Raw genomic sequence first — 23,470 nt, forward strand, 5'->3', positions numbered from 1 at the left:
TGGAGGAGACGTAATCGTATCGGGATGCAGACAAATAAATAATCATAATCAGATAGGATGTGTCTGTGTGTGTGTGTGTTTGTCGTTTAAGAACTATTCACATAATATGTCTGCTAGCTTTTCTCATATCCCTTTTGCGCTCTGCTGCATCCCGTTCTCATACCCCTTTTTTCTTATACACGATTGCTGTTGAATACTGGAGGTATTGGTGAGGAAAAGATGACTATATTATGTATTAAAAACAAAAAGTTGCTACTTTTCTCCCTACAGCACACTGCAGACGTTCGGAGCTTTTGGGGAAAGTAAAACAAAAGCAATGAAACGTACCATATACCTAATCTATGCTGCGTGGTGTACTATGTGATGTTTTCTGCTCTCCGATACATTGTACTATTTTGAAACATTCAGTTGCTTGCGTACTGTGCCAACCCATTAATCCATTCACCGCCAGTCAAATGCCCGCTAACAATGACAGCAAAAGTAACGAACAAATTCTGCGATAATTGTTCGTGTTTTTGCCTGTCCTCGAAAAATGAACACCTGTGAGCTGGGATGTCAATCCATACACGAAACTCTAGCATTTCTACAGTGCAAATCAGTCGAGATAGTGTCATGATTGATTGTAGTGGGGGTTGTTTGTGAACCGAGGAGTGAACCGTTTGTAGCGCCGTCTGTGATGATTAGTGTAGTCTAGATCTGCTTTTACTGCTGGATCTTGCTTTTATCCTTGTTCTTTCCCTAAACATAACTGTTCAATTGCCCCACCCTCATTTGTTACAATCTAAAGTCTTCTGGTACTTGTTTATTTTTGTGTTTTTGTTTTCAATTTTTTGTTTGTTTTCAATACTATTTCTCTTTCACCTTCGTTCCGCATGACCCACCAACCCTTACTTTCAATGTATAATGCAATCGCAACGCGCAATCCTTTCCGCGCTGTGACACAATCTTTGCAGGTATTTTTTCAAGTTGCTTTTACTTTGCGTCTCTATCCCGCATGGTACTGTGTTCTAGCTTTACGTGATTTCATTCCTTCGCCAAAGGAGCTTATGTTGAATTACTGGGTTACTCTAAATATAGGTCGTCTCGGGTTTTATGTATTTATTCTTTTTTTTTATCGTTTTGCTCTGTTTGGGGTTTCATGGTTTGTCTAGTTTTATTCTATTTCATCTATTTCATGCCATGTATCTGCTTATACTTCATAATGCTTATGTTTCTTAAAAAAGGGAGTTTCTTTTGTGTTGTCTCCTATGTGTGTGTGTGTGTGTATATGTGTCTTTAGTTTAGTTTTGTTTTGGATGTATGTTTGTATATTATTACTTGTTATTATTTGTATTGTTTGTATCGTACGACAACCGGTACACCTAGTTGCAATGCACGATACGGGGTTCTCTCTTGTTTTGACACTGCAGGTTTCATGTCAGGTTCAATTTCAGTTTGTCATCACTTCTTTACTGCCCTTCTTTCAACCGTATATCGCGCGCACGGTTTCTACTAACACTTCAAATCAATCTTCTCGTTTCCATATGTTCCCCGTACTTTGTCACTCAGTCTAATTCGAAATGTCTGCTTGTTTCAACCCTTCCTCCCCCCCCCCTCTTCCCTCTCCCCTTGTCCCTGTTAAGTTTGCACACACAAATTAAAACACTGTTCACAGTCATGGGAAAACCAGAACCAAAAAAAAAACAAAAAACACAACAATCCCATACACAAAACGACGCCTATTGGAAGATCCCCGAAATGAACGAGTGTGAGATACGATGGCTGAATTATGGAGCGTTGTCTGAGATGAGATGGGCCGGAAAAATGTACATGCTTGTGTGTGTATGTGTGCCTTATGCTATTACCAATACCTATAAACACTTCCGAATTGTTTGTTTATTGCTCTTCTCAATTGATTCATTTATCTCTACTAGCCGCTAGTCTCCCAGCGTTTGCCCCGCTTCAGTTCAATCCAGTACAATTGTCGTATGCACTGCGATAGTGCTTGGAATGATGGTGGTTTCTTTCTTTTTGCCATTTCCTAGCCGCACGTTCGCTACCCTATAACCATGCCTGCCGTCTGCCGCTAACCGTTTAAAACTGCTAATCACCCACCCGCGGCCACACGATTTGCCCTCTGTTCTGACGTTCACTTTCAATGCTGTGTAATGTTTGGTTAAGGTTGGAGCAGTAGGATTAGTAGAACGTGGCTGCACAACTGCCGAGCACAGGGTGATTCTACTTATTACTGTTATTACGGTGCACTTGAGGAGCCGTCGGGTGCGGTTGCGCTTGCTGTTGCCGGCTGTTATCCTCCGTTTCGAGTCATCGACGCTCGTCTGCCGATGTTAAGCGCCCGAAAGCCGTGCGGATAGTGCGGAAGGGGAGATGCATGTTAATGGGTAGAAAGCAATCAGGGAAAGGAACACACACATATAAAGAGAAAGAAGAGAGAGAGAAAGAGAGAGAGAGAGAGAGAGAGAGAGAGAGAGAGAGATAATAGAAGAGAAGAAAAAGTGTGAGCGATCTCTGCAGTATACGATCACTATCGTATGATACTACAATGAATACTATAGAACAATCGGGACAAGGTAGCAACTGCTATCAGACGATCAAATTGTGTAAAGCTTTCATCATAGGGGTGGCCAAATTGTTAAACGAAATGGAATAGTGGACATAATGGGCATACTCGTACAGGGTAAGCATTATCACAAATGGCACAACTTCATTTGGAAATGTTCGTTGTTAGGGGTAATAATATTGTTAAAAACTCAAAGCACAAAGAAATGAGACAAACATATGCACACCACACGCACACATACATATTACGCAAAGAAACATTTTCCAAATTCACCTTCAGTGGCGGCAAAGCACTCAAAATCAGTATTCCAGCGCGTATTTTTTAAACGTGGTGTAGTTAGAAAAAAAAAAAAGAAATCAAATCGAAAACGCAGAGCTGCTGCTCGTCGCTACCGTTTAGTTAGCGCATTAGCCAGATGAACGCTTCACTGCAAACCACCGCCAAACGCGCGCTTGTGTTAGTGGGATGAAGTTAGGCCAAAATGAACAACAACAAACTCCGAACAAACTTTGCAACATACGAGCGAGAGAGAGAGAGCGCGGGGCTTCGTCTACTTCAGGTAAGCGGACGATAGAAAAGCCTTCTCGACGGTCGACGGATGCACGATGTGTATCTTTTTCAACCTATCGTCAAGCTCTGGCTGCGAAACTTTGGCATTCTTTGCCAAGTGGGAGCTGCTACTGCTCCCGCCGCCAACGCCACCCGACACGGATGACACGGCGGATGAGACCGACGGTGCCGAGGTGGAGGTCGAGACGGACAGCGATGAGGCCGAGAGCGATGATGTCGATGACGATGCCGATGATGCGGAGGAGGAGGAGGATGTGGTACAGGAGGACGATGATTTCGATGATGTTGTTGATGATGATGTGGCAGATGTTAAGCTTTTAGCCGAAGGCATCACAGCACCACCAACACCAATCCCACCAGAAGGCTTTGGTTGAAATTTAAGCTTTGGCTGATGCTGCTGGTGGCGATGGTCGCCACCTTTAGCGGCAAGAAAGGTGGAGGGATGATAGAAGGAGGAGGAGGAGACAGACGGAACTGTCGCCGCACTGGAGGTGTAGGACGACGGTAGGGCGCCCGCCGCCTTCCGGGCACCAGCAGTCTGTTCCTCGTGCAGTGCGGGCGGCAGGGGCAGCAAGCTGCGTCGCTGCTGACGCGCCTGACCATACTCACCATGGCTCGGTTGATCCTGCGTGCTGACCGACGGGCTCGTGCTCAGCGAGCTGATCGTGTTGGCCGTGTTGGTGCTTTCGTCCGAGGTTCGCTTGAAGAAGTTGTGTTGCAAGGCATAGTACGGTGTGACCCGCGTCTTCGGGTCGTAGTCCAGCATTCTCAGGATGAGGTCCTTAAACTTAAGATAGTCCGACACGCTGTGGCCGGGCTCGCCGTGCCGCCGGCCGCCCGGCCCGCCCGTCTCGACACCGAGTATGTCGTGCAGCTTGCGCGAGCCGGGCGGTTTGTATTTGCGCTGGTTTTGCGTCTTCCGCAGCACGTAGCTACCGTCCGACGGGAGCTTCTCGAAGAATTTGCGTGTTTTGTGCGCCTGGTCGAGGATGTGCTTCGGCGGCATACCGAGCACCTCCACGATCCGGTTGATCTGGTCGGCCTCGTTCGAGCCGGAAAACAGTGGCTCACCGGTGTGCATCTCGACCAGGATGCACCCGAGCGACCACATGTCGATTGCTAAGTCGTACGGTATCCCCAGCAGTACCTCTGGCGATCGGTAGAAGCGTGATTGTATGTACTGATATATCTGTAAAGCGTAGCGGCATTGCCGAACGGGTGGAATGGTTAGCGACATGACTAGAAATGGGGCTAGATGGGCCGTAAAAGCCCTCTCCGCGGTAAATGCGGTGATGCCACTTACCCGCTGTCCCAGCTGACAGGAGCTGCCAAAGTCCACTATCTTAATTGCTGATCGTTTTGGATTACATAGTAGTATATTTTCAGGTTTCAAATCACAGTGTATGATATTTAATTCTGCAAAAGGAAAGGAAAACAAACATTAAACATCATTCATTGCTGGTCGGCACGATGTTTTTGCGAACATTAGATAGCAATGCTGTAGCTTATCTCCCCCTATAATAGCGTAGCATTTGTTTTGTAAGCTGAAAACTACCATAATGGATTAAAAAAGCGATTCTAAATTGTTTTTGTAAACATCGCATACATCAACATCGACAGTGTTATGGAAAAGAGAACACGTTCGTTCCGTCAACGTGTAACGGCAGTTTAAAATATAACTATCATGAAAAGCAAATAAACTGCAGCCAAACTAAACATTACCATAGTAAACACTCCTGCAGCCACGCAGACCGCGGTGCTCTACTACCTTCGAGTTATCTACTATTGTACTAATATGCAAATCAACGACTCCCCAAGTACAAGTTTCTCTTTGGGGCTGTTTTAGTGCAGATGAAAAAAACACGCAGCAAACCATTATAACATTACCATACTAGGCTAACATATTCAATCCACATTCCCGACCATTATATGGGTCCGATTATTGCGAAAGGGTCACTTAATGAAAACCCGAAGATACTGCTGCAGTAACTGAAGTTTGCCTTTTAGACAGTGTATTTTACACTGCCGTTACCTTAAGGTACGAAGTACATACGAAATAGAATCTTGGAACAGGAACGTTTATGGAAATGTGCCTCTTTTAATACAACGCGCACTACTGTAAGCCATGAAGCAATTGTACCCCAATACTGAACAAATGTGATGGAAATTCCAACATTCCAACTAAATGCTGTTTGCTTCCTTAACACACTTGGCACACTTTCCCCACACACTGTGATCTCCACTTACCTGGTGTACTTAAAAATAATAACGCCGTACATAATTGCTGGGCAAACTTTTTCGTCAGGTTCAGTGAGACGCCGCGGAAGTTTGTATTGCGCAGTAGATCGAATAAATTATAGGATAACAGTTCGAATACTAAACATAGATGATTTCGCCACATGAAGTGCCGCTTTAGCTTAACTGTGGGAAATGCAAAAGAGTAAGAAGTAACAGCATCAATAAGTGTGCTCCGAGCAAATTTCTGGAAGAGAACAAGAACCCGCGTGGTGGCGGTACCTACCGATATAGTACTTATTTTCCGCGTCGGCCCGGTTCATCATTTCCAGCAGCTTGACCTCAATTTGTGCTTGGTTTAGGAAGGGTTTCTTGTTTTTGATGATTTTGATCGCCACCTGGCAGCGCTCCTCGTGGTCAAACGCTTTCACCACCTGCCCGAAGCTTCCCTTGCCTTGAGGGGGAGAGAGAGAAAACGCATCATTAGCATAATGTTCTGTCCACACAATAGCGCATCCGACCAGGGATCGTACGAACGCAGAGCAAGTCGTCACTTACCGATCAGTGAATCGATCTCGTATCGATCGAGAAACTTCTCGCCATTCTTAATGATATAGTCATGATTCTCGTCGTCGTAACCGTCGTTGTACAGCTTCCGCTCCTTTTTGTGGGAAGTGTCCTCGCCCTGGGTCTGCTGTGCTCTTCGCTTCTTTTTGGCATAGTAAACCTGCACAGAAAGAGAGAGAATAATAATTAAACGTCACATTAGCGCATCGTATTTCTAACACGCCGCACCGTTTGCGGCATATTTTGTGAAGAAGGGTTTGCCTCTTCCTGTTTTGCATATAGTTCATTATTTGTTTGTCCTTTTTGTTGTGGCAGTTTGCAGGGGGGGAATTATGTTAAAGGGCTCGGGACAGGCGAGATTCTCTGCTGCACCCTTTAACCCAATCCTTCCCCTGTGCGCACAATTTATGTGGCGTGCAGTGTACAAGACGTTCGTCAACTCCGTATCCATCTCAAACACTGCCCCTGTTTTTTTACCACCTCATGCAGAATCCAGCCTCCCCCACATTCTATACGCGAGTATGTGGGTATGTGTGTGGCCAGAAGGGAAGACACAGCGTTGCACAGAACCTTCGTGGACAGGTCTCGCGCTCGACAGTGTCTCGATGATTCTTCTTCGGCCTGTCACATGCATTTTATGTTTCCGAGCGAGAACAAAAGAATGCTGTGCCACCACCGCAGCCAGTGCGGCGGGACGGCGGGTAAGAACAAGCGAACCCACCCACCCCGACCTACAGAAGGCAATGCCATCGCATCCCAGACATTCCTGGGCGATTTCCTCGCGGGCATTCCGTACCGTGCTGCCGGAGAAAGAGCAAACTCAGTGAAACGCGTCCCGGCGGGCGGGCGGGCAGGCAACGAGAGGACGAACGAGGACGCGGAAAACTGCTGCTCGTGGGTTCGGGCTTGATAAGCGGTGTATGTGTGATGCTGTGCGATAAGAAGATGCGAAAAGCAGCAACCCGGAGCAGCAGAGCAGAGAAAGTAAAAGAAGTACAAGCTGGAACTGCTCCGGGCGTCCATTATTGTGTCTTTGTGTGCATTTTTCATAACAACAGCGACCAGGCTGCTGCAGGAAACAGCACCGCACGAGGAAATCGAGGGCAGAACGGGGTGGAGTCGCATGTCCTATGGGTGGAGATTTGGAAGCTGGGGTTACAATGAACAGCTGAGCGAAACAGCTTGGCTTGGGAAGTTTAATTCATTTCGGATTAGAAATCCAGATTGCCCAACGATTGCGGCGAGCGAGCGGCATCGTTCAAAATCGATTCAAATGTTCCCCCATTACTAAGTCCTGTTTGGTAAGTATGAATGGGCAGAAGAGTTGATGGATTTGGAATAAGGCATTTTAGAAATTACTTATGCAGCCGAAAAACGAATAAAATTAAGATCGAAACAATGGTGAGGAGCAAGCCTTTTTCGTTTCTTGTATTGATGGAATGGGTTTTAGAAGGAAGATTGTTTGCGCTTTAAAACTACAACTGCCTGAACAGTCCCAGCGGCATCCAACGAGTCCAAATCAATGTTTTACCAAAAATCAACCATTAGCTAAACGAAAACATACAGCCAGCAAAACCACGTTTGCTTCCATAACCGAAGCGGACATTGAACAAAAAAAAGAAGGCTGACACAGACGCATACAAACACATACGAACCGGAAGAAGATTCCGCGGACGCCTTTGCTCTATGGAGACGGTTCAAATCTCTCCCATCATACAACGACCTGTCTGTCCGTGTATTGTATGTGTGTGTGTGTGCCTCTCTCTGTCTCTCTCGCTCTCTCTTCATAGCTGAATGCATTATAAGCCTTCGCAAAGGATACTCAACCGGGAGACGATTAATCTCTTCAGCCACCGTCCCGGACCATTGCCACTGTCCAAAAAAAAACCAGTTCCCCGATGTCCCCCGTGTCCAAAAGTCCCATTAAATTATCTCTCTCTTTCTCTCTCTCTCTTGTGTTTTTTCTCTCCTACCGTTCGTGCGACTCTCTCAAAACACACCTAACTAACCAAGCCCTATCCTTACAGTTCCCAGCGCACATACAAACAGACTGAGCAACACAAGTGTGTGTGTGTCACTTCCCGCAGGATTTTTCATCATCCCCAATCCACACCAACACACACACACACGCACAGAGAAGCGAAAACAAAGGGGGAGGGAGGGGGAGGGGGCGAAACACAGACACCAGCAAGGATGTGGAGCACAACAACCCCCCGGCCAGTACCGGAGAACACGCAAGGATTGTTGGGCGGGTGTGACGACGAGCGCCTTTCTGACCTTCCCTAACCTATTTCGCCACGCCGCCGCTTCGCCATCAGTTTTCGGAGAGCCCGGAGAGTGCGCGCCGCCGCTACTTTCTGGCGCGACAACGACTCGTCTCCTCTCCTCAAACTGCGTTTCTCTTTCCTTCCCTTTTCCGGTGGTATGGTATGCAGTCGCCTGCATTGGTGTGTGTGTTTTTATGTGTTCGAACGAGGAGTGTCCGGTTGTATGTATGCGTGTATGTGTGTAAGCGCATCAGATGGCGCTCTCCTACACAACGACAAATGTGTGATCCCTTTCGATGCCTGCCCCCCACCTCCCTCCCACAAATGACGGGAGGGTTTTGGGATGGCGCAGGAAGGCTAGACAGTGCCACCATAATCTGGGAAAAATCAACCGACGGTTCAGTTGGGATGGATGGATGGAAATTGTCTGCGACAGCTTTTAGCTGGGGTGGGACTGGGTAAGGGGGGAGGTAGTGGGTGGTAAGCAGTGCGGTTCACTGCTGTCTGAGTGCAAATGAACGATAGCAGCTAGCGTGGCATAGGGACGCATTGGTTTAGTACGTGTCGGGCAACACTTTAACTGCTTATGTTGAAAGGGTGGGACAAAGGGGAGCCGTGTGCCCTCCCAGGACGGATGGTTTTGTGTGCAACATCGAAGTGTAGACGTCTTTTGATAAGAAAAAGTAGCTTATTACGTACGCTACTCAATACTTCAAAAACAATAGTAATAATTTTAGTAGAAAACAGTGAACAATTCACGCTACTGCTAGACTAATTTTCTTCTAAAAAGCCGCTATTTGCATCGCTTTTCTAGCTTCGGCCTGGCAAGCAAAGAGCCGCAGCAGCTGCACCAACCATCATAAATCATCGATCGCTGACTGCACAACCAAGCCCGTCTGCTCTCGCCGTTAGTGGATGCGATCTGCTGCAGCGTGTCAGCTGCGTGTCTGGTGCTGCATCCTTCTTATTCCTGCCCCATCCCACCCAGGAGACGAATCTAGGATGTTTTAGCATCACTACCACCGATACACATAAGAGAGAGAGGGAGAGGAAAGCACATACACACGATGCCATACAAAATATACAACCCGTGCAGTTGTGATGGTGATGCTGGTTGATGGTGCATCATCAGCACACAACATGGAAAAGGAGCGAGCAAGCGAGAGAGAGATAGAGAGAGAGAGAGAGAGAGAGAGAGATAGGGAGGGAGGAAAATGAAATTAGGTGCAGCGCAAAAGACAAACGAGCCAGTGGACGATTGTTTCGTTTGGAGCAAAACTTTTAAAACTAACTTGATCGCTTTATGCTATTTTTATCTGTTTATGGAAATCAATAAAAAAAATATTTTTAAACGAAAAACTTTGCAAAACTGCTTTCGTTTACGTTACTTGTATATTGTCATATTGGAAAAGGAAAGCAAAACACATTCTTATAGCGTAACGCCGCAACATGGAGACGCCTAGTTGCTGTTTCATGCTGCTTTTTTTTTACTTCGAATTAACGCATTCGCTCGTTCGCACATCTCTGGTTAGCATCGACCGGGCGCATCATTTGAGCAGCTAGCAGCAGGAGATGAGCTGATGGACTGCATGTTGCAATTTTAAGTACGATCAAATAGGCAAAAAACAGCCCTTGAACGCGTCAACCGACACACCGACAGCAAGCGGCGGTTTGGCAACAATAACAGGAAAATCCATCAAACATACCGATGGAAAACCGTCGACCCTCGTGTGGAGACAGGGTGAGGGCTAGTGTGACCGTGCCGGACAGACACCGCCGCACGCAAACACACACACGCAGGCAGTTCCAGACAGGAACACAGGGAACACGGCCAACAAGAGCAAAAGGAGCAGCTCCCCATCGAAATGAGAGAATCGTGTATGCGTCCAAAGCTAAAATATACCGTGTCGCCCCGTGCCCACACACACACACATGCAGCGCCAGGCAACACGAAACTACACGAGCCGTCCGCCCGAACCGAGTACCATGGTTGGAAATGGTGGAAAATTTAGCAAGAGACAAAGCATTGCTAGAAACGAATCACGATGAGAGAGAGAGAGAGAAAGAGATAGAGAGAAAGATAGGGAGAGAAAAGCGAAATGAAAAACTCGCTAAAGGAAACTCCGACGCTGGCACCACACACACACAAACACACTCACACCAAAGGGCAAGAGCGCCGCCAGCCATGTGAGCAGGGTACCGGAGGGATGGCGCAAGGGCCCAACGGCGACACAACGACAGACGCGCGTTCACCCTTATGTGCGCGCTGATGCTTGTTGGAATGATGCTGCTGCTCCTGCTCTTGCTCCTGCTCCTGCTGCTTCCGCTTCTGTTGTCGAGGGTCGGCCGGAAGAAAATCGATATCGTGTGCACACGTTGGCGAGCGCCACAGCTACCCAAGCGCGTCGTTAGCACGACAACGCTGGAGAAGTATTTGCGGCGAAGACTTGCGGGATTGGAAAAGATTCCAAAATGTTTCTGCCTTTCGGCAGCGATGATGTATTGCACACTTCTTTTTCTACATTAATAGCATAGAGGTACCCATTTTAGAATATTTTAATAATATTTTCATAATTTAGAAAAGAAAAAAATCCACCGCGACCATGGAGGCGCCTGGTGGTGGTGGTGGTGGTGACAGTTTCTCTGTCAAACTAATCATTTGGGGTTGCGGGGAATTTAAAAAAATCACATAAATGCGGTATACGCAACTTCCTTTAACGCTGGCAAACCATATCTACACGCTGGCTAGACTACAAGTGGTCAATTCGGAGCCCGGGAGGTGAAAATAAGTCATGGAGCAGCTAATGGTACGGAATGAAATGTAACTCCCGCTCGCTCGCTTCTCGGTAAAAGGGACACAGTAACAGCGTCCGACGTGTAGAGGTAGGCCACGGTAGTAAAGGTACAATCAAACAACTGGAGCGAGAAGAAGCGATGAGGACAGTGGTTTGCTAGGTACGACAGACATCCGGAAGAAGATATTTGGAGCCTGTTGTAAAAAAAAGCACACACTTCAGCTTCTCATTAACTCACAGAGTCCTCCTCCTCCTCCTCCTTATCCTGCTTCTCGGCAGTGTGCCCTCACAGATCCCTTCACATTCACTATTGTACGATAAAGTATCTCTAGTAATGAATGAGACGGTTGGTTGAGCGGAATAGCAAATGAAACAAACAGAAACCAAGAAGAAGAAAAAAACCGATAACAGAACGTTAGCTATGCATCACTAGCACATTAGTAAGAGGCTGGGGCGGAAGGGATTCGTCGAAAGCCATATGATGGTAGCCCACACCACCGGGCGGCAGTTAATATTACTACATCTCCAGTACTGTCCTTTCCGGTTCAATTGCTTGCGGCGAGTGGAATGTCTGCCCCTGCTGTACAAGCTCTTCTCCGGGCAGCAAGCGATATTGCTTCAATCATAGTTTTCTTTTTTTTTCGTCATCCTTCTCCTGTATTATATCCGTAGCATCCTATTTTTACACCGTTTCAACGTCAGCTGCTGGCCAATGGCCAGGAACAAGTGCTGCAGCCAAGGCTCGTGTAGTGGAATCGGTAACGGTTGAGCAACTTTATACGCTTTCGTTATTTTTCGTGGTGTGCTTTTTTTCCCTGTGGCCTTTTTGCATCCGAAAAGAAGAGGAGCTTGCTGATTGATTTTCCGACCGCCGGTTTTTTTGTATATAAATATCTGCTATAAGGGTTCAACGACCGATGGAGGGCTATCGCGTAAGCCACCCACACAGGGCGTACAATATTTATATCCGCTATACCTTGGAATAGCGTCTTCGTGTGATATCGCTTTATTGAATGCCTGTTTTAAAGCACCGGATTTAAGGAACCGGATCGTCTTTTTATACATTCTAACGCAAGGGACGATAATATGCCGCCAACACGCAATCCTCCCAAGACCCAAGAGCTCGCCTGCACGCATAAGTGTCAAATGATGATGATGACGCACGAGTTGAAATTAAAAAAACAAAACACCCACCAACCCTCATACACACCCCCTTTCCTCCCTCGCTGCAGTGGGCACACGCATTGCGAACGGCACACACGCGGCTGCCAAACGTCATGGACGAAATGTGCAAGAATTTACATTAAAATTCCAATAATGAAAGGTTCGCGGCGCCCGACCATCCCCTCCCGATTCCCGTGTTTTGCCCCACCGCTGCGCTGTGTGGGAAATGGGTTGCACGAGGGGAAAGGCGCACTGGAACGGCGACAAACGGGCACGGAAGCGCGACCGAACCTCGCACGCCGTACGAATTTCAATTTCTTCCGCCGTCACTTTGTGGTAATAAATCGCACGCGAAGAATGTCCGCGGGGATTCGGAACGGGGAAGGGATACACAGCTTCTGTTGCGCATCAGTTCGATTGTCACAGGGTAGGCGGGGCGGGGAGGGGGGGAGGGCAGTCTTCTAACAGGAGTGCGCTCATCCTGTGCACAGGATATGCACAAGCGCGCGCGCGCCCCGGAACAAATGAAAATAGGAAACGAAAGCAATATATTTCCCTCTAAACCCAAAACCACAACCCATTCGCATGTCGGTGACATTTACATGCGCTCGCGCACCCAACACTTGGGGAAGGGCACTTGTGGACGGTTTGTTAGCGTTTGTTTGAGATTTTGTTGCTTTCAAACACGCGGCCACGACTCGAGTTACATCGTTTTTACTATCTTTTAAATGAAGGATACTTTTTAATTGCTCCAACCAAGCGCCGAAAACTTGGACGCAAACAGGACGGGATAGTGGATGCAGTTGGGAATGAAATCATACGAAATAGATTCAAAAGAATGGGATTTCCCAACAGAAAACAAGAATACTTCGAATTGCTTCTGCCATTTCCACGTTCAAAACCTTAGTGTTAAATTGGTTTTAGAAAACTTCCAGATACACGTTTGGCACACATTTTCACAGCAGTTTTTAATACAATGCTCAGACTTCATTCCACTTCTGCAGTGCACAAATAAATCTACATCGATCGTTGACCTCACACCCCCCTTTCAAGACACTCCACACTGCTTCGATGTTGGAAATCATTGGTGATTATTTCATCTCTACACTGCTTCCTAGCAGGCCTGTGCAAGCGAGGAGCAGGACATAAAACTGGGATGATGAAAATGACGCTTTCGTCGCATCTGCCATAGCAGCACAAGAGGCTCAGTTTTCTTTCCATTCTCTTGTGTGTGTTTTTTTTTCCTTTTCTTCCTTTGACGAATTGTCCAACTTAATACAGCAGGACCAGCTTCTCAAGCACGCACCCGGCACGAAATGGAGGCAACATAATGGTCAAGATATTGGTTTGGCCAGAGGGGGGGGGGTCCGTTCGTTCCAGTTTCCTCCAGCGAGAGCACCTCCGACCTTTTTATGGGCTCCAGTCGGCCTGAAGTGAACTTGAAGAAATTCAAACAGATGACCAAATCCTACTCGACTATCTACTTCTGCCATGGTCGATTTTTTTATTTCGATTCTTATTCGCCTCGTTTTTTTCTGCCCCCCCCCCCCTGCCTTTTCTACTCTTGACTGCGCTGCCTACTCGCAGGGAGGGATTATTCTGCTGAGCGAGCCACCAGTTTAGCAGAAGCTAGAAGTCCTCCACCTAGCTGGCGCCAACACAACTGTCCTAACAAACGCCCGGTTCCAGTGAGTGTTCCCCGGCACCGTTGTCAAGTGGAGAGAGTTTTCCCTTACTCATCGAGCGGCTGCCGGCACCGCTTACTCGTGTTTCCGCGTCACTAGTTGAGTCAGCAGCAGCAGCCGGTTGAACCATTTTCCAACCACACACACACACGTACACCACACATATTTAAATGCGCTACGTGCCAGAACGCTGGCTCCACTGAGGTGGGCCCGAATCGTACAGCGTGGATAGCACGGATATATGACAGGACATTATTATAATTCAATTATAACAATGACCGGCCCATCGAGGTCGCATTCCTTGCACGGAAAACGGCCCCGCGATAAGGCACGCAGCAGCACAGCCCAAAAATGGCCCAAAAAGAATATTAGTAAAATTAACATACGCTCGGCTCCCTAGGGATGGCGGTGCGACCGACCGCCATAGGATTCGTTACGCAACCGGCCGTACGTTGTATGGCGCGGGAAAGACTCGGACATCGATCGTGCGCGCTCTGCTCATCAACGTCTTAGAGGACAAACAATTAATTTAAAATCGACCTTTCTTTGCTGCTGCGCTCCACGGCAGGGAGGAGCTTCCGTCGGGATCGGGTCTACCTACCTCGTTAATGTGTTTGTAGGTTTTGATCAGGTCAACGCTTAGCTTTCGCAGGGGAGCGGTCGCTGGATCACGAAAAAGCACCGGTATCCGAGCTTCCATCGCCCGAATATCGGTCGATGATGTGGGACTTATCGAACGCTAAAAGAGAAAGAGCGAAAAAACAAATCAAGCCTGGGGTAGTATGGTAAGGGTCAAGACATCGGTACTCACCTGGTGTATATCACGATGTACGGCAGGTAAGTGTTCTTCTGTAACCAGTCTTCCGTAGAGCGGCGCATGATGCCTTTGCCGCGTTGAGTCAGGAACATTTCCGGATGCGAACTGGGCCGCCACTGGAAAAAAGGGAGAAGATACAGGGCAAGGATAAGATTAGTACTTTGCATTAAAATAAGTCTTTGCAAAACAGCAAGCAGCATCACATACTCCGCTGCTTTAACCGAGGAAAACAAAAATCAACCCCGATTCACGAGCTGTGCGAACGCAAAGGTGTAAAGATACAAATCACAGCCAACACATGGCATCACCCGCAGAAGCGTCGAGAACGAAATGCAAAACACAACAGAGCTAACACCAACACAGCATGCCGCCGTCGCCGCCGTCGCCGACCCCGTGCATGCGAACGAGCATAGGAAAGCGAAATTGTACAAAAACATGCTTGCGCTTGGTTTCACCCTGGCTACCACCACCAGCGACCCCGTACCAAGGTTTTGGCTTTGGAAGCCATTTTTTCCCTCCAAAAAGCCTCGCAAAAATCGACCCAAACGATTGGGGGAGAGAAGAACGACGACGGCAACCGAATAATTGAGCCGGAAACAAGGTTAACGAACTTCGGCGTCTTGCCTTCGCTTCCTTCAGGTTTAGGCGAGTACAGGTGCGTCATCGGCGCATTTTGGGATAAAAGCTCGGCCCACGATCACGCGCTTGGCATGGATGCGAGCTTTTAGCAGGCGGGTGGTGGTTCTGCATGTGTGTTTGTGGTGTTAGGTTGCTACTTCTTTATGTTTCAGATTACAGAGAGTTAAAGCAAGAGAGCGAGAGAGAGAGAGAAAGAAAGAGAGCCTTTTGCTGTTATTTCCTCTCCTACTTCATTCTCTCTCGCGAGAGATTCAGATTGAGTTAACATTTTCTGCAGAACCCTTGGATTACGTACTGTTTTTGTAAAGAGTTCTTAAAGTGTTGCAGCTCAAAATCGGGAATTCAAGATGGTCCCACGCCGACAGGTTCACACTCCAAAACAAACCTCAAAATCTCTCAATAAAACATTTGTCACTTCTTACCTGTGCCTTTACAGAGTGCCAATTGCGAGACATTTCTTCAACACCTACCAAACAAGCCCCCGCCGTCCCATGCTAATGTATGCTCTTTTTCTTCCTCTTCGGTGGTCTCAGACAATTGCGATATCTTCTGAATCATACCTTTAGAACGGGGATAAGAGACGGAAGTAATCTTAAACACAACCGAATACGATGGTCACTTTATTTCTCGCACACCAACGCACTTTCATGCGCGAACGTTTAGCCTTTTGCTCTCTACAAAACACATTCATGTTGCTGATATTTGCTACATGTGTTGGACCATTCATTCTTTGCTTCTTTGCCTCTCTCAGTTTGTGATGAAGTCATGCGCAACCTCTAACACCATCTCACATCTTACCGCGATCGATGAACCTCGCTTTGCTGGCTCTATGAAGATCAAGTCGTTCTCATGCATGCATGCTCCTCTCCAAACGATTCTCTATTCTCATTCAGAGTAGCTTTGTTGCGCTATACAGAGAGACAGAGAGAGAGGCGGTGAGCATGGGTTTGCATCCATCAAATGGATCTCAAACTATTTCGAAACTCGGTGTGCTTGTCTCGCTGAAGGTTCATGTGCTGCCGTGCAAGGTAACGAGCCGCAGCCGTGCTACGTCCCGGCAACGGCTGTCTCTTGCAACTGCTTTGATTGAGTTGTCAGCACGTTTAACTTTGTAATGTTACCAAAAAAGAAGTTTCGTTGGTTTCGTGCAATACTGTTTCAAAATAAACTCAACAAATGCAATGAGTACAATAAAGAGTATAGATTCAAACTGATGGGCAACACCTAATTCACTAAATCTGCACTTTGCTTCCGATGATGTATTACACCATATTTTCAAAGATTCGTTTAAGAATAACGAGCATGTGGCCGCCTTCGCTATTTTCTCCACCGGGCAGACGGCAACACGCCCGATGCATACGGGTAAGGTTAGATTGATTGTTCCGCCACCCAGGACCCGTCCAATATCGACGCTGCGACTGATTTGTGGCGGAAATGGAGCAGCTGTTGTGGCCAATTTCGCTAATCATGCGACCATGGGGCCCGTCCGCGGTAGGCTTTTGCTCGCAGACGGCGTCCAACAACGTCCATCGCTCCCGCCCCACGCAACCATCGCAAACTTCTGCGATGAAACATACCACACGAACGAACACGTACAGCAATCCAAAACAGTAACAACAAAAAACCCTTCCCCAACATCACCAACCAACCGGTGTGTGTAACGAGGTTAGCAACTTTACACACGGCAGCACCAGATGTCCGCCGACGTCGTCGTCGGCCAACTTCTTACAGCTCAGGGGTTTGGGTGGACGAGGTTTGCTTCAGATTCAACCGAAAGTATTGCGCACACACACACATGGACAGCGGGCAGAGGACCATATATCGTGTTACCGTATTATACCGAACCGAACCTTGGCTTTAATTGAACGACCATGACCAGGAAAGAAATTGGAAGCAAACAAAACGGCACCAACTGACAAAAAAAATGCGAAGCGTACGTGCTTCGTGTCATCGGTCACAGATTCACAGCGCCATCTGTCTGCTAGAAAGGTCAGCAGTCGTCTGCTTCTCCAAATCCATACAGCCTTAGTGGAGAATGTATTTTTAAAAAAATCCCTCTAAAACATCAATCTTAACTGACCCCTCCTAAGCAAAGACAATGCGCGAGCAAAAAGTGAATGATGATGCGATCAGGGGTGGTTGGGCGTCCAAGGTAGCCCCCGTGTATCCAACGGCTTACGAACCAGGTAAAAGCAGCATCCCCACAGCGAAACCCGCACATTATGTGCTCTATGCCTTCCGAACACCGAGCTGCAGTTGCAGTTCGCATCATCTCTCTCTCTCGAAACCCATACCTCGTCCGTACCGCATCATTATTCATCCGTTCGCCGTCCGCAGAGAGTGGTGGCTGTAGCTGCGCTTATTGCCCCATGCCGCCCCGTGCCGGTCATTTCGCGTCGGTCGTCGTAAGCCGACGCTCCAAGGCAAACCGGTTTGCGGGGAATTTCCTTCCACACACACACACACGCACACACATGCAAGCGTTTCTGGGTTTCAGCATTATGCGTCACACGGTGATCACGAAGCCGGAACAACACCACACACCGGAGCCGGAGAGCAAAAGAAATTCCAAAAAAGCGCAAAGAGCAGCCGGACGAAGTGGTGACTCGGCCACCTTCTACTAACCGATACTGCCTCACCGTACAGTCTAGCTGGACAATTAACGATCCTCACAGTTCCCACCGTTTTGAAATGGTTTAGTTTATTTTCTATTAATTTGACAAAAATGCGACAAAATGAAATTGTAAACCTTTTATTCAACACTACAGGTCGCTTAAGCTCATTCCAAAGGTCTGAAAAATGTATGCGAACGCCTTCGCACCTTCTACAACACGCAGCGAGCGAAAGACAGTCCGACATGTAGGAGCAGCAACGCAGCAAACAAACCCACCGGCGCTGTCTGTACATCGAAACGCGTCCCCTCTCTCATTGTGGACCCCAACACGCTAAATGCAGCGGGCATCAGCAGCAGTTTTGCGTATAAGTTTAGAGTGCGGCACAAGCGAACGAACTGATCACCACCTCCGACGACGACGACGATGATGACGAGGACGACGGACGGCACATGCTTTACGGCCGCAGCCAGGTTAAAAGAGACTGCCGCCAACGCAACACGCCAGTGGTGGTGGTGTCGCGGTTGTGCTCTCTATTTTTAGCATATTACAACACCACCACCGCCCGCCTGTTATTTTCACCATCTCTGTTTCGCATTTGCACCCATACAACGCCCCGACCGCACCGACCCACTAGAGTTACTAGTGTCTTTGCAACACCTTCAACACAAAACACACACGGAGAGGAAAACTTTGACCGTTACCTGATGTTTTAGTAACAATCATTTGTGGACACTCACACACACAGCAAACCTTCTGGTACAATTTGTATTATTAAAAATAGGAAGAAATGTTCTATTTCAAAATTTACCTTAAACTGAATAATACAGGGTTTTCCAGGAGTTCGCATAGCTGTGGGACACTTTTTTATTCTTAAGTACGTGAAATGAATTTAATGTAATGGGAATTGGACTCTAAAGCACCCTTGTTGGACAGATCCAATAGGAATTTTCAAGGAGCCTGTCCAAAAAGGCTGCCATCGATTCCAATTTCAATCATATGAAATTCAATTCTAACAGGAAATAGTTAAGGAAGTGTTCAACAACTATGAGAACGCCTGGAAAACCCTGCAAGAATTAAAAGCATTTTTTTTTTTCATACAAAAAATGGCAAAAAAATAATCAATTCAACAGTTTATTTCAATGTAAGAAAAACGTGCATACAATTAATTTTAACCCCACACAAACACACATACGGTACGCTCGTGAGTGAGCAGTGCGCATGAAAAGTGCGTAGGTGGATCGGGTGGAAAGCTATAAATAAAAACCCCGTGGCTCCGTAGCAACCAGCAGTACACACACGGTCGGGCACGGTTGGAAACTCGCGGTGAAAGCGCGTTGGTCAAATTTTGCTGCTCCGCCAATACTACTGTCACCGTCACACCAGTGGGAATGAGGAATGAACCCATACAAATGTACCACTGCAGCGTTTGTTTGTGAGCGAGCGAGAGAGTGAGAGATGAACCTCAAGTGACTTCCTGATGTCATGGCGCCAGTAAATTCAGTTGAAATTGCATCAATAGCTGTGAGCAATTTTTACATAAAATTGTAAACCCGTCAGTTGCTGTGAGGTGCGATGCAAGTGCCCACCACACCCAGTGGCATCAAAAAACTCCACTACAAAGTACGGCGCAGCAACACGTCGACGTTTTACCTTGGCCCGAGTGTTTTTGTGCTGATCAACAAAACTGACCTAGGGAACACACACACGTTACCAGTCTCAAACTCGCAAACAGCGTTAATGCCGACCTCAAGGCTTGCCGCTGGGTGACACCGGCATCATAATTGACCGGGCCGTACCGAACGCCCGGAGCACAGCAGCAACAGCGGCGCTCGGTGGTTTCGTGTCACTCGAAACCGATCTCTGCTTGCAATGAAACACAAATCCGTTCTACTCCTATGCTGCTGCTGTTGATGCTGCTGGCACCGGCACAGGTGGAAAACTATGCTGTGTGAGCTTTGGTTTATTTTTAAGCAGGCGTTCTGTGATCCGTTAAAACCCGGGGACAGAGAGCATTTAGACACAACAATAACTACTGTACTGTGTTTTATTATTAGTTTTATTAACTAGAAGTTAAATTTGCCCAGTGCGTTATATCAAACTATTGTCAATTCCGATCAGGATAAGGATTAGTGAGCAATGATTGCGTTTTGTTCCACGAAGGATACCCGATTATGCGTGTGCGTTGCCGCCCCAGCAACACATGTAATAAACACCTACGGTTGGGAAATCTTCCTACCGCGTTCGCTATCCGCTTTGTGTTGCCACACATGAGGATCGAGAAGAGCGCGGCAGAGACGACTATGCCCCCCACCAACCCTTCGACCGTTGAGTTTCAGCAGGTTCTTTTTACTAACCGCCCCAACCCTTCCGGACACCCAAAGCGTGTGGTGTTGCACATGAAGTCACTGGTTCAAAAATAGACCCATAATTCATTCTCGCTTCTCATTTGCACGGCAGCAGTAGGCAGCAATAGCGAAGGCGAGCGCAACGCGCCCCAAATGGCGAATCAACCCATCCACGAGACCGGCCACACATCGACGGACCACGGATGACCTCCAGACACTGCGCCGGGAGTCGTGGCATAAGAAGGGCGGACGTGTGGAGGAGTGTACCATTTCCTATTTCCGCAACACAGAACCTGGAAGGCATGGAAAGTGGAGAGAGTTGGTGATGGGCAAGTGGGGCTGATATCTGTTTGTTTTTCACATTTTTATATTATTTTTAAACTGTGTTTTTCCTCTCCCACATGTCGTTATTAAGTTATTGTGCCCAGAAAAAAGAGAGACGTTCATAACTGGAAACTGATTGATCTCGACGGCAAGCGCAACAGGAGCACGTCTGCTTTTGACTTGCAAGCACGGCTGGTCGGTTATTCTACAATGAATCCGCGCGTTGCAGCGTAGAATCCCGATGAAAGAGAGTTCCTCTCACAACCCCAACAAGCAACGTTTTCTGTTTTCTGACGCTTGCCAAAAAGTGATTCATCTCCACTTCCGACCGGAATTTCCCGGCGAAGTGTACCACTCATCATCATTTGGATTTGTCACATCCAAAGGCTAGTCCGCCAAGATGCATTAAACACCTTTTCTTTGTGCGAGGAAACCCCATCCCCTCTGTCCGGAGACTAGTTGAACGCTTTCCACCCAGAAAAGTAAAGCCCGTCTCGAGTGTGGTGGTCCGGTTCGCGTGGGCACTAACCACTCACTGCGCTGCTGCCACCCGTCGTCAAGATGCGCCGTCGGTGGACGCCCGGTGGCGATTATCGGGAGCTCAACTTTGATCTCTGACTTCTTCAGAAGCTGTTTCCCGCCCAACACACACAAACACACACAAAAAGGTGATGCCCACACGGAGATGATTTACTGGCACTCGTAGTGTACACGACCCCCTGTTGCTAGCCAACAGACACACAAAGTGCTACGAAAAAATGTGGATCCGACAGGACGCATTGCAAAACATCGATGTGCAGTGCGTAACAAGAGGTAAGATATTAATTACATTGGTCAAACTACACAAAGTTCGTGAAATATGTTGTCGAATTAGTCTTTCCAGCAAATTTACAGGCTTTTGCTTCACGCTAACAGCCCTACATAACACTAAGCTTAAATAACCTCGCCGGAAAAAAGTGTGCAACGGACTGTTGTTTTGGTTGGGTAAGGCAAGGGAAAACGTGCGTCCAACGCGTTCGCACTGCTTAACCGAGGCCGTCGGAGAAGGTGCGGGAAACCGGCGGCCTAGGGCGTTCATTTGCTCCCACGCTTATCGGTCCTCCGTGCCGGTACCGATCATCCAGATCCCACGACTTTTTGGCTACATTTACTCCCCCGCCATCTACCGACATGCTGCTTCCCACACACACAAACACTTCCCCTGCCATAATCCATGACCGCCTGTGTTTGTTAGCTTCTGCTGCATTCGCAATTAGGGATTTGAAGGGAGATAGAAAGAATTGTATGTGTGTGTGTCTGTGATAGCGCGAAACATCGAAAGAAAATCCGTGGGATTTCTCTCCTCGGCCGGCAAGCTTTTTCTCCGTTCGCGTGTGCGTGGGTGACAACCTTCTTCGCACCCACATTTGTCGCGTTTGTTTGTTGTGGCAAGAGTGAACAAAACAAAGTAAAAAGACCACGTAGCTTCACATTTTCTTCACGCCTTCAAACGCAAAAAAAGGCCGCTGGATTATCGGATAGCAGATAAGCTTAAAAATTGGGACTCTCTCCAATAGCCGCAAAGTACACTTTATCCTAATGCAGCAAAAAGGTGTAATCAATTTAGCAAATGAAGGTATCGTCTTTTCCTTAATGATCAGTAATTATAAACTGTGTCTTCCCCTTTGTGCGGGATTGTCCTTGAAGCATGAAGCATTTACACACGCAACACACAAAGAAACACAGAGCATATGGCGCAGGAAAAATCATATTTCTCATGGTGAAAAGGTAAACATTCGATGGGGACACATCGCATTCTTTGACCGTCAAAGAAAGAGCGTACAGCAGCAGCACAGCGCACCGTGCAGGGAGAGCGCGACCGTGGAAGGTAAATTGAAACGACAGACACACTTCCGCTCAAGACAAACTCAAGCGCACATGCACAAGCTTAAGCCAAGATGCGATGCACGCTCCTTCAAGGCAAGAAATGAACCGCCAACCATGATGCTCTGCCGTCTGTCTGTGGACCATTCTCCCGAGATGGTGAATGTAATTCAATCAAGTATTTCCGGTTATCCGATTCCTGCATTTTTGTTGTTGTTGCTGCCGTCTAGACAAGAGCACACGCAAAATGAAGTGACTCCCATCGCAAAAAAAAAACCCCAGGGGACGAGATCCGAAGCACAGCAGCGAGAGCTTGCGGTTGGCGACGTCATGCATCACCAGGAGCAGTAAGGCAATCCAAGGCCACGACAATGGTTCGGAAATGTTTACACACCATCTGTCCTTCTCTCACTCTCTCTCTCTCTCTACCTCTGTCACTTAAATTGGTGCATTTATGTCATGTTCAAATTCATATAAATTCAATTGTTTCGAAATATGTTAAGAGAAAAGAAACTTTTTGTAGTGGGGAGTAAACCTCCAATGTAAAAACATTACCCTTCAAACTAATAGAAAGACTTTTTTTAAATATATCGATTAATTTCATTTGAAGACTCCTAACACCTAGAGATGTGGTAACTTCTTAAGAGATTGTGCATTTTAATTATGGCAATTAAATAGTGCATTAAAGTAGATCGTCCGCTGCAGTCCATCTTGCCCATGTATCTTAAATACATTAAATACAATACTTAAATACTTAAATACTTAAATGCCGTCTAATAATGCTACCAAAATCAGATGGCCAACAGTTGAAAAGATTGTTTGTTGTGGATTTTCCCAAAAAAAAACCCCCAGACGAATTTACCCCGAAATTACTATTCCTTTCGCGTCAAACACACTAAAACCCATCCGCCGCTGGAAGCTTGTACCTGGTTTGACCTAGCCACTACGCCCTCCCAAACACCCTCAGTCTCTCTCTCTCTCTCTTTCTCGACCTGTCTGCTATTAAATCCCCAACAAATCGTTT

General features: G+C 47.2%; 1 protein-coding gene across 4 annotated transcripts in view; it reads right to left on the reverse strand.

Annotated features, from left to right (window-relative positions):
• LOC120897860 (serine/threonine-protein kinase minibrain) overlaps positions 1-23,470 on the reverse strand; it is a 56,082-nt gene that overhangs the window by 7,233 nt on the left and 25,379 nt on the right. For all 4 annotated transcript variants that reach the window (XM_040302995.1, XM_040302991.1, XM_040302993.1 and 1 more), the window contains 7 exons: positions 14,655-14,776; positions 14,445-14,582; positions 5,924-6,092; positions 5,652-5,819; positions 5,378-5,551; positions 4,434-4,546; positions 3,740-4,319 (listed from right to left, as the gene is read on the reverse strand). In XM_040302995.1, the coding sequence (XP_040158929.1) occupies positions 3,740-4,319; positions 4,434-4,546; positions 5,378-5,551; positions 5,652-5,819; positions 5,924-6,092; positions 14,445-14,582; positions 14,655-14,776 (1,464 nt within the window). The remainder of the gene's footprint in view (positions 1-3,739; positions 4,320-4,433; positions 4,547-5,377; positions 5,552-5,651; positions 5,820-5,923; positions 6,093-14,444; positions 14,583-14,654; positions 14,777-23,470) is intronic.

The sequence above is a fragment of the Anopheles arabiensis genome, chromosome 2, assembly GCF_016920715.1.
Source record: "Anopheles arabiensis isolate DONGOLA chromosome 2, AaraD3, whole genome shotgun sequence".
Taxonomy (NCBI): Eukaryota; Metazoa; Arthropoda; class Insecta; order Diptera; family Culicidae; genus Anopheles; species Anopheles arabiensis.